The 15,276-nt window shown below is 60.8% G+C and overlaps 1 protein-coding gene across 2 annotated transcripts in view; it reads right to left on the reverse strand.

The window, feature by feature from the left end:
- Positions 1–1,914: 1,914 nt before the first annotated feature.
- The window catches only part of TMEM255B (transmembrane protein 255B), a 46,457-nt gene continuing 33,095 nt past the window's right edge, over positions 1,915–15,276 (reverse strand). For both annotated transcript variants that reach the window (XM_046663797.1, XM_046663798.1), the window contains exons 5-9: positions 14,672–14,752; positions 12,104–12,189; positions 10,710–10,869; positions 7,626–7,769; positions 1,915–2,532 (exon numbers count right to left, since the gene is read on the reverse strand). In XM_046663797.1, coding sequence (XP_046519753.1) covers positions 2,365–2,532; positions 7,626–7,769; positions 10,710–10,869; positions 12,104–12,189; positions 14,672–14,752 — 639 coding nt within the window. In that variant the 3' untranslated portion in view covers positions 1,915–2,364. The remainder of the gene's footprint in view (positions 2,533–7,625; positions 7,770–10,709; positions 10,870–12,103; positions 12,190–14,671; positions 14,753–15,276) is intronic.

Genomic DNA, 15,276 nt, shown 5'->3' on the forward strand with positions numbered 1-15,276 from the left:
TGTCCCTGGGACTGGGGTCAGGTGTGGGCACATGCCTGTGCAGGGGGTGGGGGCTGTCCCTGGGACTGGGTCAGGTGTGCACACATGCCTGTGCAGGGGGTGGGGGAGCTGGGTTTGGGAGTGGTGGCAGGGAGCCACCACCAGGCTGGGAGTTGAATTGTTCACATTCCTCGTGGCTGGGGCGAGGGATGAAAACATTTTTGTGGGCAAGAACAATATTGTTGGCCTTGGAGTTTAAAAGTTTTTATCAGCTCTTGGCTCTAGGCAAGATTAAAGCATGCCGCAGGGCCGACAGAACCAGGTTTAGGCGAAGCTGGTGGGAACAGTCTGGGGTCACACTGACGCCCTTCTGCATCTTGACCCTGGGTCGTGCACAGAGGTCAAGGGTTGTCCCTGTGTTCTGGGGTGCCCGTGGTTCCAACCGACACAGGCTTGCTGCCAGATCTGCGACCCGGCTCCTGGGCTCTCAGCTCCGGGGCTGCAGTGGATCCTGAAGAGTCACTGAGCCCCAGCTGCAGGAGGTGGCGCCTCTCTCCCTGCTCACAGCCCCCAGAGCGTGCCCTGCCCCCTCTCCAGGAGCTTGTGGAACAGGGAGGTCCCCACAAGGACTCAACGTCTTAGAGTCCGAAGCCCTCCTGACTCGGTTGGATGGTTGGGTCTTAAACTCCGGGCAGATGAGTGTTGCCCTTTGAGGTCCTTGCTGTGTAACCTGACACAGCCACAGCGCAGCAAGCCGGTCCTGCTGGCTTATTATAATGACCAATATTGGGTCGGGTGTGTGGGACAGAGCCTGGGAGTCGGCCCCTGGTGCCTAGGACCCCGCCCCCCGCAGGCGCCCCACACGAGCTCTGACTCTGCGTGCCTGTCTTCATGCTGTCTTCCGACTCTGCACAGCGCTCCACTCATAAAAGGGACATCCCTCCTAACAACAGAGTGCCAGTGGTTCCCATCAGAAACCCAGAGGGGGCCCTTGGGCCTCGGCGACATGGGTGGGGCTGCCTCCTGTCGTGGGGGCAGGGGCTGCCGGGCCCACGAGCAGGTCAGGCTCTGCTGGAGGACATTGGGGCTGGGGAGTCGGAATGTAACGAGTGGGTCGTCACCACGGCTCAGTGGCTTCCCAGAGCGGGGACCAGGCCTGTCGCTTTCTTGTGGGGACAAACAGCATCTCTAAGGTCGACCAGCTGGACTTGGGGGTGGTGTCTGCTCCCCAGCATGAGGTCACTTCCTGACGGGAGTGGGGGCAGTGCTCTCCTCAGAGGAAGCTCTAGACTCTGTGAACCGAGTGTGGGGTCCTGTGCCGGCTGGGACACCACGTCAGAGGCACTGCGTCCCGACCAGCAGGGGGCATGGGAGACTGCATCTTCTCAAACACCCACCCCCAAGCCCATCTGTTCCCCGGTGATCCAGGACAGCAATTTGGGATGTGGTCTGTCACTCGACCAGGACCCAGGACGTGATCATTTCCACCTCGTGGCCAGCGGTGGGAGGGGGGGGGGGGGGGGGGGGGGGCGGGGGGGCGTTGGGGGTGACGGGAAGAGAGCGCAGGCAGGGCCATCGGTCAACAGCCGCGGGTCTGTAATGGGCGAGCTGCCCAGGGCCCAGCTGAAGGGCCTCAGGGACCGCCTGCTTCAGTGGCCACTTAGAGCATCTCAGGGGCTCGAGCTCTACAGGCACAGGCGCCCCCTGCGGGCTGCCATGCAGAGGGGACGGGGAAGCCTCCAGAACGTTCCGTGAAGGATGATGGCCACCTTAACGTGAGACACGCAGCCTCGGGGCAACCCTGTCTCCACCCTGACGCGGGTTTGGAAAAGACACACACAGACCGCAGCACACTTGCAGCTTAGACAGCGTTTATATTTGAGCCAGAGCATCTCTCGTCTTGAGCAAACGATGCCAGGAGCACACAGCCGAGGGTGGAGGCCGCCCTTCTTGGGACACACGCGTGTAAATGTGTGAACACACGTTTCCTTAAAAACCATCCTCACACATGTTACAAGGCATGTTCCCTTTGAAAAGTAATAACAGTAATAACTGATTAGGAGAATGTGGGGAAATGAAGCTTTGCTTCTGTAAGCGACGACGCTGCGGGAGCAAGGAGGCCATGAGGAAACTGCGGCTCTATCTGCCGTCTGCTCTACACGCTGGGCCAGTCGGCCGACCGGACGTGCCACCTGGCGCCCTGGGGCTCTGTCCCCACCATCGGCCTCTGCTTGCCACGGATGTGCCCAGGGAGGGAAGGAGGTGTGGATTTCCAGAACGTTCTTCTGACTTCTCCAGGGGGTTGGCCACTGAAGCAGGGTTTGTAGAGGCTGCTTTGTTTTTCCACAAGCCAAAAAAATAATTTTTCAATGGACTCCCTCCATGTCAGGGTGTGTAGGGCGGGGGCTTCTCCCCCGGGAGGAAGTGGGCTGGCACATAGAGAGGTGGGGCGTGGGGAGGGAGCACGAGGCTGGAGCTGGGCTGGGATGGAGGCTGAGCGTCCTCGGACAGAGAGAGGTCAGTGGGAGGCGAGGCTGGGACGCTGCCGGAAGGCTGCAATTGAACAGAGAAGGCTTCCTCAGTCAGTGGAGAGGGCCAGCCACTCACACAGTCCACGTGGAGCAGAACACTCGAGCGCCACGCGCCCCTCCAAGAGCCCACTGGGGGCTCGGGCTCCCTCCCAGACTCAGGGTCCTTGCCACACCCAGCCCTTCTGCTGGGCGCTGCTCCCTGCTTAGAGCACATTCCCAGTGGGGCCAGAGGGAAGGCCGGATTCAGCCCAGCTGGGGCCTCCTTTGCACAAACCCTGCTCCTGCAGCTGCCTGCAGAGGCGCCCCGGAAGGGCGTGTGAAACGCCCGTCTCGTCTGCAGAACCCCTCGGCCCTCCCGCCCCTTCACCTACTGTGCGTGAGCCTCGACTCTCAAAGGGGTGGCCTTTTACCAAACTGGCACCAGGATGCACAGAAATGGGGACGTGTCCAAGGAAAAGGTGGTCCAGCTTGTTTGGGAGCCCTTGGGTCCACCCAACCCTGCATATGTTTAGGAAAGACCACGGGCATCAACAGTTTCAACATAGTGTCATGGTTACTTTTATGCATTAACTTGGCGGGACTATGATGCCCTGATGTCTGGTCAAACACTAGTCTGAAGGTCCCTGTGAAATTGTCTTCTAGACGTGGTTAACATTTAAATCAGTAGACTTTGAATAAAGCAGATACTCTCCATGTGTTAGTGGGCCTCATCTAATCAGTTGAAGGCCTTAAGAGAAAAAGGCTGAGGTTCCTGAAGAAGAGGGAACTCTGCCAGGAGACTGACTTTGGACTCAAAACTCCAAGATCCATTCTTCCATGGGTCTCCAGTCTGCCATCCCGCCCTGCAGTTTTGGACTCTCTGTCTCTCCATCCACATATCTATATCTATAGACATGTCTGTGTCTCTATATGTGCAAACATCCTGTCGGTTCTACGTCTCTGGAGAACCCTGACTAATACACATAGACTCAGGTAAAAGTGAGTCCGAGAAGACCAATGTTGGGGCACAGATTTCAAATCAATATAATTTTCAGTTTTCCTCCGCCCGCCAACAAACCTCTTAAATTTTACTTCTTTTTTTCCTTAAATTCTAAGGGCTAAAAACGCCCACTTAAAACCGATATTTAAATAAACAGAGAAGACAGTCCTTTCTGTGAAATAGCAGAAGGAATGTTCCAGGACTCCAACGCCTGGGTGGTGCCATGTGATCCCGCTGTTCCTGGCCCACCAGGTGCCCAGGGCCCCGAGAGGCTGGCCATCTGCGCCCCCCTCTTCTGGAGACTTCCCCGAGGAGGCCCAGGAGCCCGGGACCTCGGGGCTCTGAAGGGAGGATTTCCACACAAGCTGAAGCTGAAGACAAGAATGTCACCGACTCCAGGCCGACAGCTCTGCCTTTCAAGATTCAACGGCACAGGCCCCTCCTCACCTCTTTCTTTCTTTCTCTCAAACTCGCACTTCCTTCTGACCACAGGGGATGAAGCAAACCTCCAGAGAACATTCTCTCAGGTCTGCTGGAAGCTCCCAGCTCCTGTCACGCACGTGCCTGCTTGGTTCTCTGCTAGAAATGAGGAGCTGAGAGAAGCACGGAGCAAACCACCCCAAACTACAGAGTAAACCACCATGGACCATGAGGAAACCACCATGGACCATGGAGTAAACCACCATGGACCATGGAGTAGGCTACCACGGACCACAGAGTAAACCACCACGGACCACGGAGTAAACCACCACGGACCATAAGGAAACCACAAACCACAGAGGAAACCACCATAAGCCTAAGAGTAAACCACACGGACCATGGAGGGAAGTGCTATGAACCACTGAGCGAACGGCCAGGAACCGTGGAGAAACCTCCCCACAGACGGGGCCCCACTAGGGACAGGCTCTGCCCACACAGGCGGACCCAGGGGGAAGCGGACACAAATCCCTTGGCCATGGGGTGCCAGCTCAACGCCTGCTTGCAGCCTTTTTCACAAACTCACCGACACCGAGCCCGTCCCAAGTTGACCAGGCGACTGCTGGGAGCCAGAAGGTGGCCCCTGTGAGGTTTGCCTGAATCAGCGCCCACAGCCGTCTCGCTCCTGCTGCCACGCGGGAGTCTGCTTTACAGCTAATGACTACCAGAGCACTTAAAATATCCCCTTTCCTTCTCTGTGGCCGGCAGGAGCCAAAGCTTCACTTCTGTTGTTTTTCTCCTAAGGAAACACACGAGCCTCATTGATTTGTCATCTCCTCGAAATCTGATTACCGACGTGCATGTAATTAAGCTCCCACATGCGCCAGCGATAAAAGCTGCTCAGGCCGTGGGGGGCCTCCCTGGGAGGCTGAACTGGGAGCATCTGCTGCTTGTCAAGAGCCAGAGGACCGGAAGGTGGATGAGGATGGAACTTGACCCAGACGACAGCGGATCCGTCCACCAGCATGCATGCATGGTGGGAGCCACGCCCATGCCCGCACTCCCACGGGGAGGCGTCTCCAGAGGGAAAACGTTACCCCCGCAAGAGGGGGCCACCACCTGCACCCGACGCCAGGACCCAGACCCATCGAGAGCACCCAGCTGCTGCTGCCCCAGAGGACCAGCAGTGCCCAGGATGAGGCAGGGCCGGCACGAGGGGTGTGCCCTCCCCGTCCTCCCTCACAGCCCAGCTTGCAGGAGGCTGGTGATGGACCGGCCCAAACGTGGAGGCTTCCACATGGACCCTGACGCCCTGATGAGACAGCCTCGGCCCCCGGGGAGAAGCTGGTGCAGCTCCGCCTGCTCAGCACCCGTCACCGAGCTCCACGCACATCTCTCCCCACCTCGCATCCCTGTGCGGGAGCGGCTGCAGGGCCCCTGGAGTGGGTGATGCGATGACAGGCTCCATGCAACCTGCATGTGATGTGTGTGTTTCTCTGCATCTGCCCATCTCCCAAGCTGGTTTTTGTGACCAAAGGTGGCCAGCCAGCCACTGGTCCACACTCCCTGCAGCTGTGGCCTCAGGTCCAGCGTTTGGCAAACCAGGAAGATGAGAAGGCAGAGCAGAGCCCCAGGAGGCAGGTCACAGCCGAAGTGACAGGGCCCTTCCCATGCTGGGGACCAGAGAAGATGCCCCAGAGCAGGGATGCAGGTGGCGTCCGGGAAGGCTGCAGGTGACACCAGGACCTGCCTCCTCAGGAGCGAGCACTAAGGGGTTGCTGGCAAACGCTCTCAGCATTTCTGAACCTCGGGAAAATTCCTTCCCACATCACAGAAGTGGAGAAGACTCACTCTTGAGCCAGCCCTCACCCTGATGGAGACACGTGCTCACAGGGCCCCACGTGCCCTGGACTCAGGAGTTGCCCGATGGGTCCCCATGGGACCAGGGCCTGGGCCCCAGCTCAGGATTTGTTGATTGGCTAACTGGTCGACCCTCCCCGGAAGGAAGAGGCCCCGAGGCCCGGCCTGTGAGCCGTTGCTCATGGAGACCTTAGGTGGGGCTGCCGCGTCGGGTCCTCCTTCCAGAATTCGAAAGCGCCAACCAACACCCAGGAGGCACGGCCTCTAGCTTTACTTTCAAGGCGAGCAGAGGAAACTGAGGCAGGGGAAGAAGGGACGTGTTCCTTCCACACGGAGATAGCACCAGACCAGGGGCCTGTTTGTCACTAAATTCATGCCCAGGGGCTTTTCCTCGGCACTCTGCGCCACCGCATCCTGGGCCTCAGAGAGCCCCACACACCCACTTCCAGCGCACGTGCCGGCGGATCTGGGGAGGGCTCCACAGAGCTCCCTTGCAAGGGTCACGCGGTGCCCCGGGCAGCGGGCTGGGACAGACATGGCTCCTCTGCGAGAGAGGTTTGCAGAGCTGAGGGGCCTCGGGGTCGCAGGCCCTCCACGGGGCACATGGGACCACGTCCATCTCAGTCCCCGCTCAGACCTGGCTGGCTGGCACAGCGTCGTGTCTCAGGACACCCCTCTCTGTCCAGACAGGTCAGGCTGGGGGCTGCGCACACCCTCCTCCCGAGAAGCCATTTTTCCGAAGAAGGTCTCACTGCCTGTCAACATCGCTCATGGGGCGCTGGTCCCCTCAGGTGACATATGAAGACCTGCCACTTCACGACAAAGGACCAGGGCTGAGCCACCGCCCCCACTTCACCCACAGTCCCCCACCTGAGCATAGCAACATGGGAACTCTCGTATTTCAACATCGTAAGCCTCCTAGAAGTTGGTGGTGGTTGCTGGTGTGACTAATATTTGCAAAGAATGTGTGCGGAGTCCGCTGGCTGCGCCGCCCAAAGTGGAGGCCAGAGGAGCCGTCTGGACCTGTGGTTCTCACCTTCGCCCCCTGAGGACACAGGGCAAAGCCTGGAGACACAACGAGGGGTGTGCAGGCAGCTGGGGCCGGAGATGCTGTCAGCACCCTACAGCGAGTGCACAGGGAGCCCCGCCCCAACACCTGGCCCCAGTGTCGACAGCGCCATGGTTGGGGCCCTGGTCTGGAGTCCACATGGTGACAGGTCATCAAGGTCCATTTCAACCACCGACAGACCAAAACCCCAACGGAAATGGAGCCCAGAGCAAAGCCGGTCTATGGACTCGGTTTCCCCCTGCAAGGTCCCTCTTCCCACCACAGCCCCAAGGCCAGTGGCGTTGTGCTGGGGGAACTCCATGAAATGCGGCCTCCGCAGGGAAGTGTGGCTGGATGTTGGCAGATCCATTTGGTTCCGCCTATGAGACTTTGCTGTGCTCCCAGGACCCGGGGTGGGATGTCCCCAGCTACTCTGGCCAGGAAACCGCAGCGACCTTCTGTGGGACCAGGTCATGGGCTAGAAAAGGCTCAAGGCCTGAGGGACACCAATGGCTGGGCCACCAGGGCCCCGCAGAGCAAAGGATGCCAAAATGCTAAATGGGGTGTCGAACATCCGTGGTCGGGGGCTGTGTGGGGCGGCCTGGAGTCCCCGCCCTGTCTATCCTCAGACGCTCCTGCCACTTCACATGGGCACCACCACCCCTGTCACCTAAATCGGGAGAGGGGAGCCACAGGCCACCCCATCTTCCCTCAGCCCAAGTCCCCACCCTGCGTCCCGTCCGACCAGGGCTGTCCTGGGCGCCCACTGCTGTCATGTGGGCAAGCAGCTTCGCCGGCGACCTGGACCTACCTGCAGAGGCAGCGGGTAGGACGAGCAGGTGGGGAGGCTGCCAGGCACCGGGCAGAAGCCGGTGTAGGCCAGGATCTGCTGGGCGGGGTTGTAGAGGATCTGAGGCGGAGTGGACCGGCCAAAGGCCAGCTGGGACACAGGGACCTGCCACGAGAACGAAGGTGCGTCAGCCGGGGCCCCCCTCGGTATCCCCCTGGAAGCCCCCCTTCCAACCGTTCAGGAGGTGGGGTCAGTTCCCCCAAGTCCACGAGTGAGAGACGTCGAGTCCTCGGATCCACGTCTCCAGAACCAGAACTGAACGCCTGGAAGCTGGGCGTCTTTCCTCCTGTTTGCTGCCTGTTTGTCCCAAGGATCTGCCAAGACGCCACCTCGGGCTCAGAGCTCTTTGGTGCACTTTTTGAAAAAGCAAGAAAACCCCGTTCCTCGTCTCCAGGAGCGGGGGGGCTAAGGAGCGGGTGCCTGGGCAACAGGGCGGCGACCTCAGAGCTGCACTCAGATCCTGCCGCCTCCTGGGACCCCAGCCAGGGCCAGACCTGACACCGCGCCTTTGTCAGCTCTAAGGTCAAAAGGAGAACAGGACACGGGCCCTGATTCACCCCGCCCGCCCGTCCCCAGAGAGGACGAGGGGCCATAGGACGGACCTTCCACAGAGGGAGGCCGGTCACCCGCGCCGGGCACTGGGGGCGGTTCCCAGACCAGAGGTTTGTCCCTCCCTGAGGGGACAGGGCCTGGGTTCCCACCCAGCCCCCGTGGGGCCGCACGGCTGTGGGGGCAGGGGCAAGGACAGCAGAGAAGGATTGTCTGGAAACCCCTCATCCCCCTGAAGGGAACAGTGCGGGGTCCTGAGGAGCGGGGCCAGGAGAGAAGGGCCAGCGGAAGCTGACCAGCAGGGGAGGAGGCCTGGGGGCAAGGATGCACCCCGAGCTGCCTCTACCTGCTCCCAGCTGATGGGGGACCCAGGGATCAGCGCAGGGGTCGGCCACCTTGTAACCCAGCCCTCACCTCCCCGCCCCGCCCAGGGCCGCCCTCTGCACGTCCTGTGCTCAGACGTCCCCTCCAGGACCCCCAGGAATGCAGGCCCCACCTCCGAGGAGCGGATCACACAACATGTGTGTGAGTCCCGCCAGGCCCAGCATGGCCTCCTCTGCCCAGGAGGAGCTCAACACAGATCTGCTGCCCATCACGGATTCAACGAGGCCGCGTGAGTCAGTCACACTTGAGGAGCGACCGGGACAGCTCAGAAACAGGGAGACAGAAGACAGAAGACCAGAACCTGGGGCAAGGCTGGCATGCCACCCGCCCGGATGCCACAGCCACGAACAGCCGCTACTGCGGGCCCACTGCGTGCACAGGCTGAGCAAGCACATCCTGGCACAGCTGGAGCCGGGCCCGCCGAGGGGTGAGGCGGCGTCAGTGGACTGAGGCCTGGTTTGCAAGCAGCATCCTGGCCAAGGGAACAGCTGCAGCTGGAGACCTGGGAGCTCAGGCCAAGCAGGGGTGGCGGGGGGCGAGGGTCGAGGGTCAAGGGTCACGGGTCCCAGGTCTCAGAGGATGCTGTGGGTCTGAGAGGAGCTGGCCTGCCTTGCTCAGCATCTGTGCCATTTTGGGATATGGGGACAACGGGGCAGGCAAGCGTCTCCCACAAGGGAGCTATACATTAGGCCGGGGCAGCTTGGCTCTGTCTGTGGGGCTGGCAGCCCACTGGCTTCGGCCCTGGCTTCCTGTAGCTGCCCTGAGCCCTCGTCACCTCCTTACCCCTGCCCGGCCGCGTGGGTGACCGCGGGGCCCCACTAGCTAGCAGGACTTTCCACCTGCATCTTTCAGTGTGCCTCCCCTGCCATGTCACCGGGTGGCCCAGCATTGGGGACCCTCTGCAGACCCGGGACCTCGCGCCCGCCTGCAGGGCTCCCGCCTGGCGACAAAGACCACGTGGCCTGCCGTGGAAGCCCGCGTACGCTGAGAGGGCTCACCCAGTTTGGGGGCTCACGGAGGGCCTTCGCTCCTTCGAATAACTTTGAAACTGTGAAATCCATTGACTTCTGGGAGCATCTGCTTCATAAATTTGCAGAATTTTACAGAATTGTCTTCCTGCTTCTTGCCCCAGAGATTTGGGTTTGAGAAAGAAAGTTGTCCAGAGCAGAGTTTGGACACAGCTCTGTGGTCAGCGTAGCCAGTGGCCCTTCTGGGCATCGCTACCTTCCCAAGGGGATGCACCAGCAGCCTTGTTGTGAACTCTGATGAACACAGCTGCTTCTGGAAACCCACCGCTGCCCACCGACCCGACCACCCTCACCAGGCTGCCGGATGGCAGGACTGAGCAGACACACGACCTGCGATTGACCTTGCTGTGCTCCTGGACAGTCTGCTGAGAGTGGACACTCTGAAATGGTGTCAGCAGGAAAAGTCCCCACGACAGACGCACCATGTGAGGGCGCTGGTTTGGAACAACCAGTCCACAGGGAGAGGACGGGAGCAGAGGATTCTGCCCGGCCCTGAGGCCCAGCCTCAGCACCCAGCCTGAGCACCCAGCCCCGAGGCCCAGCCTGAGCGCCAGCTGTTTTCTGTGAACGGAGAGCTGAGTTGAGGCTCTGCCGCTGGGACACTCGGTGGGGCAGCCTTCGAGCTCGGCCTGCAGTCAGTGCCTCGTGGAGCAGCTGGCGCTCGGGGCCCAAATCCAAAGCCCCTGCTCCTCGTGTGACATCAGGGTCACCTCCGGGTTTGGGAAAACGCCCCCAGACCTACCAGGTCCATGTGCAGTCGGGGTGGGAATGGTGGGGATGGCGTGGCAGAGCGGGCAGCCGTGGTTTCCCCCCTCCAGCGGAGCTCCCATCTCCTAAACGGGATCACGGAGCACAGGCCTCGGGGGTGGAGGGGAGGGCTCAGGGGCTAGAGCTGGCCCCACTTCCAGAACAGCCGGAGAAGGCCTGCTGTCCTCATTACACGTGGCTGGCAGTTTCCATGAGCCTCAGTTTCCCCATTTATAACTGAGGACATGAGACCTGCTTGCCTGCCTCAGAGAACAGGGGCCCCAAAGCCCCAGTCTGACTCGAGAGCTGTCGCTGGCCGGCACCGGGGGCCACTCACCATGTCCTTGAAGGCCCCCAGGACAGCAGCCGTGACGATGCCCAGGAGCAGGCCCAGGACGTTCAGCCCCGCCGAGGCCCAGAGCAGCCGGTGCAGGTGGAGCACGTCCTGACAGCTGCTCACGCCCACGAACTCATAGTAGGCGGGGGGGTGCTCGGAGCTGCACATAGCATGGGACAACGCATCACCACAGCTGCAAGGAGGCAGCCTCGCGCCACGACAGAGCAGGGCCGGGGACGCGGTGCTGGAGCCAGATAAACTGAGCCCAGATGAGCTGCGGGTCTCTGCCCACAGATGCTAGAGGGCCCCGCAGGTTATGCCAGGGAGGGGCATTGACCTGGCCGACCCTGAGGCCTGGACAAGGGAGGGGCATCAGCCAGGGTGACCCTGAGGCCTGGACAAGGGAGTGTCATCAGCCAGGGTGACCCTGAGGCCTGGACAAGGCTGTCCCCAGGGAGTCTGGGCGTCCATCTCAGGAAGGAGCCAGGCCTCTGAGCAGGAAGGATCACCCATGCCCCCTCCCCAAGCACAGGCCCTGGCAAAGGGGCAGTGGGGCCTGACTCAGTAGCTCCCAGAGCATTCGGGTGTGAACTGATATGAGCTCTCTGACTCACCGCCCAGCGGGTAGTCCTGGCCCTCCTGGCACCGACCCACAGTGGTCTGGGCCCTGGACCTTGGGCATCGCAGTTGTGGGTCTACAGCCTGGGCTGCGAGGACTTGCAGGGGCAGCCCCGTGACCCCCGTGACCGCCATGATCCCCATGCTCACGCTGCTCCTCCCGTTTGGGTTTGGAAATAGGATAGATCTCTTCTGGGGGAGGGGGTGCAGCTTAAACCCCTGGGTTCTCTCAGTCCAGGGGGGGTCCCTAGGAAGCAAATGCCCACTTTCCCACTGGTTTTAATGCGGGTGCTCCAGCCACTCACACAGTTTAAAGACGATGCAGGCTTGGGGGTCTGGTTCCCCACAAAGGGGCTCGGACCCTGCACTCCATCCCGACAGCACGTGAACAGCTGCACAAACTGGAGAATCAGCCTGCCCTCAGGGATGCTGGGCACCAGAGCCTGCCCGCTGGGAGGGGACACCCAACCCCGGACCCCCAGCCATCCTGTCCCAGCTCAGGGGAGGAAAGCCTGAGGCTCATGGGTGAGGCTGAGGGAACAGAGACAGCCTCACTGAGGAGACGATCGCAGACTCACAGTGCTGCCCCCACTCACTGAGCCTCAGTTTCCTTGTCTGTGAGACGGAGCTGACACCCGTCAATGCTGAGGACTAAAGGAGATGCAGGAGGAGCAGCGTCAGGACTGGGGCAGGAAGGGAGGCCGGGGGAGGGCGGCCACTGGAAGGGCCAGGAGTGGCGGGGGCTGGGCCACAGCGCCCTCCTCGTCCCCACCCACCTCTGGCAGGGGTACAGGTCACAGCAGTAGCAGGTGTTGCTCTTCACCTTCAGCTGGCACTTGCCGTTCGGGGAGTGGCAGGTGACCTGCGAGCAGAGACTTGTGGGTACCCGTGGCTCCTCACCCCGGGGCGGGCAGGGCTGGCTTCTTGGGAGCCAGGACCCGGCCACCGCACCCAGTCAGGCAGGCAGCTGACCCTACGTCTCCTGCCCTCCCCGTCCCCCATTCCAGGGGCAGCAGGGCGGGGGGGCAGGGCCCTCCCCTCCAGGAGGAGTTAGAGGACCAGGCGTGGCCACACCTGCCAACCCTTGCTGGACAAGGAGAAGGAGAGGGTCCCTGCACCCTGCGCCCAGGTGAGGACGCCTCCAGGTGGGACCCTTGCTGACCGCACAGGGGACAGCTCCCGGCAGCCTGACCTGGCCTGGCCGTCCCCTGCCAAAGCCACATGGAGGCCTCCCCTTGGGCTGCAATTGTTGGGGGGGCTTTTGACGTTAAAGGATCAAGATTGGGGTAAAAAGGCATGTTCCCCCACCCCAGCACTACTGGATGTGGGCACGAGCCATGGCACCCATGTGCCGGAGGTGAGCAGGGCAGAGACCCCCGACTTCAGAGGTCGTGCAGCAATGTTCAGAGAGGGAGAGCGCTACACCGAGGGGAGGGCAGAGACTCCGCCCGCTCTCTCATCTCTGCACAAGCTGGGGTGGCTGTGAGAGGTGAGCACCGCCCGGGCTGGTGAAGGTACAGGACCAGACCCTAGAGGTCATCGGAGTCACCCTGGAGCCGGTCGGGTGACTTGGTGACTCAGACGCAGAGGGGCGGGGACAAGGGACGAGACAGGTGAGACCTGGAGGGAAGAAGTCAGGGTGACATGCAGCTCTGAGCATAGCAATCAGCACATGGGAGGTCAGATGGGGAGCTGGAGGTCAGGAGGCCTAACCCTAACCTCTAACCCTAAACCCTAACCCTAACCCCTAACCTCTAACCCTAACCCCTAATCATAACCACTAACCTCTAACCCTAACCCCTAATCCTAACCACTAACCTCTAACCCTAACCTCTAACCCTGACCCCTAACCTCTAACCCTAATCTCTAACCTCTAACCCTAACCCTAACCTCCAACCTCTTAACCCTAACCCCTAACCCTAACCCCCTCACCCTTACTCTATGTGTCCCCTGCTAGGAGCAGTGGAGACAAGAGCAGGGTGGTGGCTCGGAGCAGGGTCAGCCCCCAAGAGCCTTGAGCCCCACCCGGCGCACAGCTTGTCCTTAGGTGAAGCTCCATGTGGCCACACTCCTCTGTCCACGCGTCGCCCGTGGCTGCTCTTGCACCGAGAGACAGAGCTGAGGGTCTGGGACCGAGACCATCCGGCCTGTAAATCCTAAACTATCAGTGGCCCTTAGGGGAGAGCTGCTGGCCCCTAGTTTAGAGCTGAGGGGGCAGCTTCAGCCCCAGAGTCTTTGGGGAGCCTCTTAAACCCCGTGTCTGCTGACCCCCTCCCCGGGGTGGGACTCGGTGTCAGGATTTGCTCCAGCCCCCGGACTGACTCCGGCGGACAGTAGGGTGAGGAGGCCTGGTGGAGGGATGGAGCCGGGCAGCCCCAGGCATGTGGGCCTGTCTGAAGAAGGCCAGACAACGGGGCTCAGGAGTGGCCTTGCTTCTCTGTGATCCCAGGAGAGGGGAGCAGTGCAGCTTGAACTGGACGGAACACATCCGGGTGAGCGGGAGGGAAGGACAGGCCTGCAAGGGCGGGTGCACAGGAGGGCCTGGAGGGCCTGGAGACCCATGACCCTCTCTGGACAGGACGGGTCCCCAGGGCTACTACCCCTGGCCAAGCCATGAGTGCCGGGACCGGCCTTGGGGCAAGAAATGTGCCATCTCCCTTGGAGAGCGGTGACAGGCGGCCTCAGGTCAGCAGCAGAGGCCCGGCCACGAGGCCGCCCTGTGCCCCAGGCCATGGCGTACAGAATGCCCCATCTCATCCTGCGGGCCATGGAGCACCCCATGAGCCATGCGGGTGCTCTCTGCTGCTCCTCTCTGTCCCCCTCCTTGACACTGGGATGCAGTTTGAGAAGCCGTGTTTCATTAAACTAACCATCTACGCAGAGCTGGGCAAGACATGCCCCCAGGGACGGTTTAGCGAGGACAGTGTGCCCCCAAGGACTGAATTGTGCCTGGCATGGCAGGCAGCTACAACAGAAATGGACTCGCCATGCAGATGCCCTTGGCTGGGGACCGTCATCAGTGTAGGACCCTAGCTTTTTATTCCAGCAGCTAAGGCAACAAAAAATGCTCATCGGAAAAGCCATACTGAGCTGGAGAAGAACGCCAGGGTGGACACGTGTCAGAGACGCCAGTCGGCATCAGGGGTGCCAAACAAACACGACACATTAGATGTCAAAGCTCAAAACACAGTGTGAGCACAAATGCTTGGTGTGGCGCGGGGTGGAGACAGGACATAGGAAACACCAGGATCCAGACACTCAGCCTCTAACCAGGGACACAGGAAGCTGTGGGACCCCCGGAGCAGCAGAGCAAAACCAGACTCGCGGGTCAGCACCCTGCTTACCTCTGTCTGGTAGACGTCCTGCAGGTACCCCACCCCGCTGGAGTAGAACTGGCATCTCCCTGTGGTGAGGGGCCTCGTCTCCTAGAGCCAGAGAAACACATGTGGGATGGAACAGTTTCATCCCCAAATCAGGAGCAGCCAGAGGCAACTTCAGACCCGTTGGCCATGGGCCCTGAGCCTGAAGGAGAGACACTAACGCCAACTCGAGGCTGCCAGGTGGAGGACGTGAAGCAGAAAATACCACAGCTCATTCCAGAGCAGCTGGGCTCCTGCGCGCAGGACACCCCAGGGGAGCGGCACCCTGTCCCTTTGGCTAGGCTGACACATCTCCTCGCACCGGTTCACATAGGGCAGCTGAAGGGAGGTGGTGCGTAACCTTTTGAGGGGCACCCTACAACTCTCAACAAGGAGATCCTTGGCTCCTGCCTCCTTCCCTGAAAACAAAACATTTTTTTTTTACTAGGAAGGGAGCAGAAAGTATTTCAGACTAATTCACTCATCCAGCCAGACATCCATCCAACCACCCAACCATCCACCTAATCACCCAGTCATTCAACCATCCATCCCTCCATTCATTCTTCCATCTATCTGTCCATCCATCCCTC

Source organism: Equus quagga, chromosome 6 (genome assembly GCF_021613505.1).
Source record: "Equus quagga isolate Etosha38 chromosome 6, UCLA_HA_Equagga_1.0, whole genome shotgun sequence".
NCBI classification, from domain to species: domain Eukaryota; kingdom Metazoa; phylum Chordata; class Mammalia; order Perissodactyla; family Equidae; genus Equus; species Equus quagga.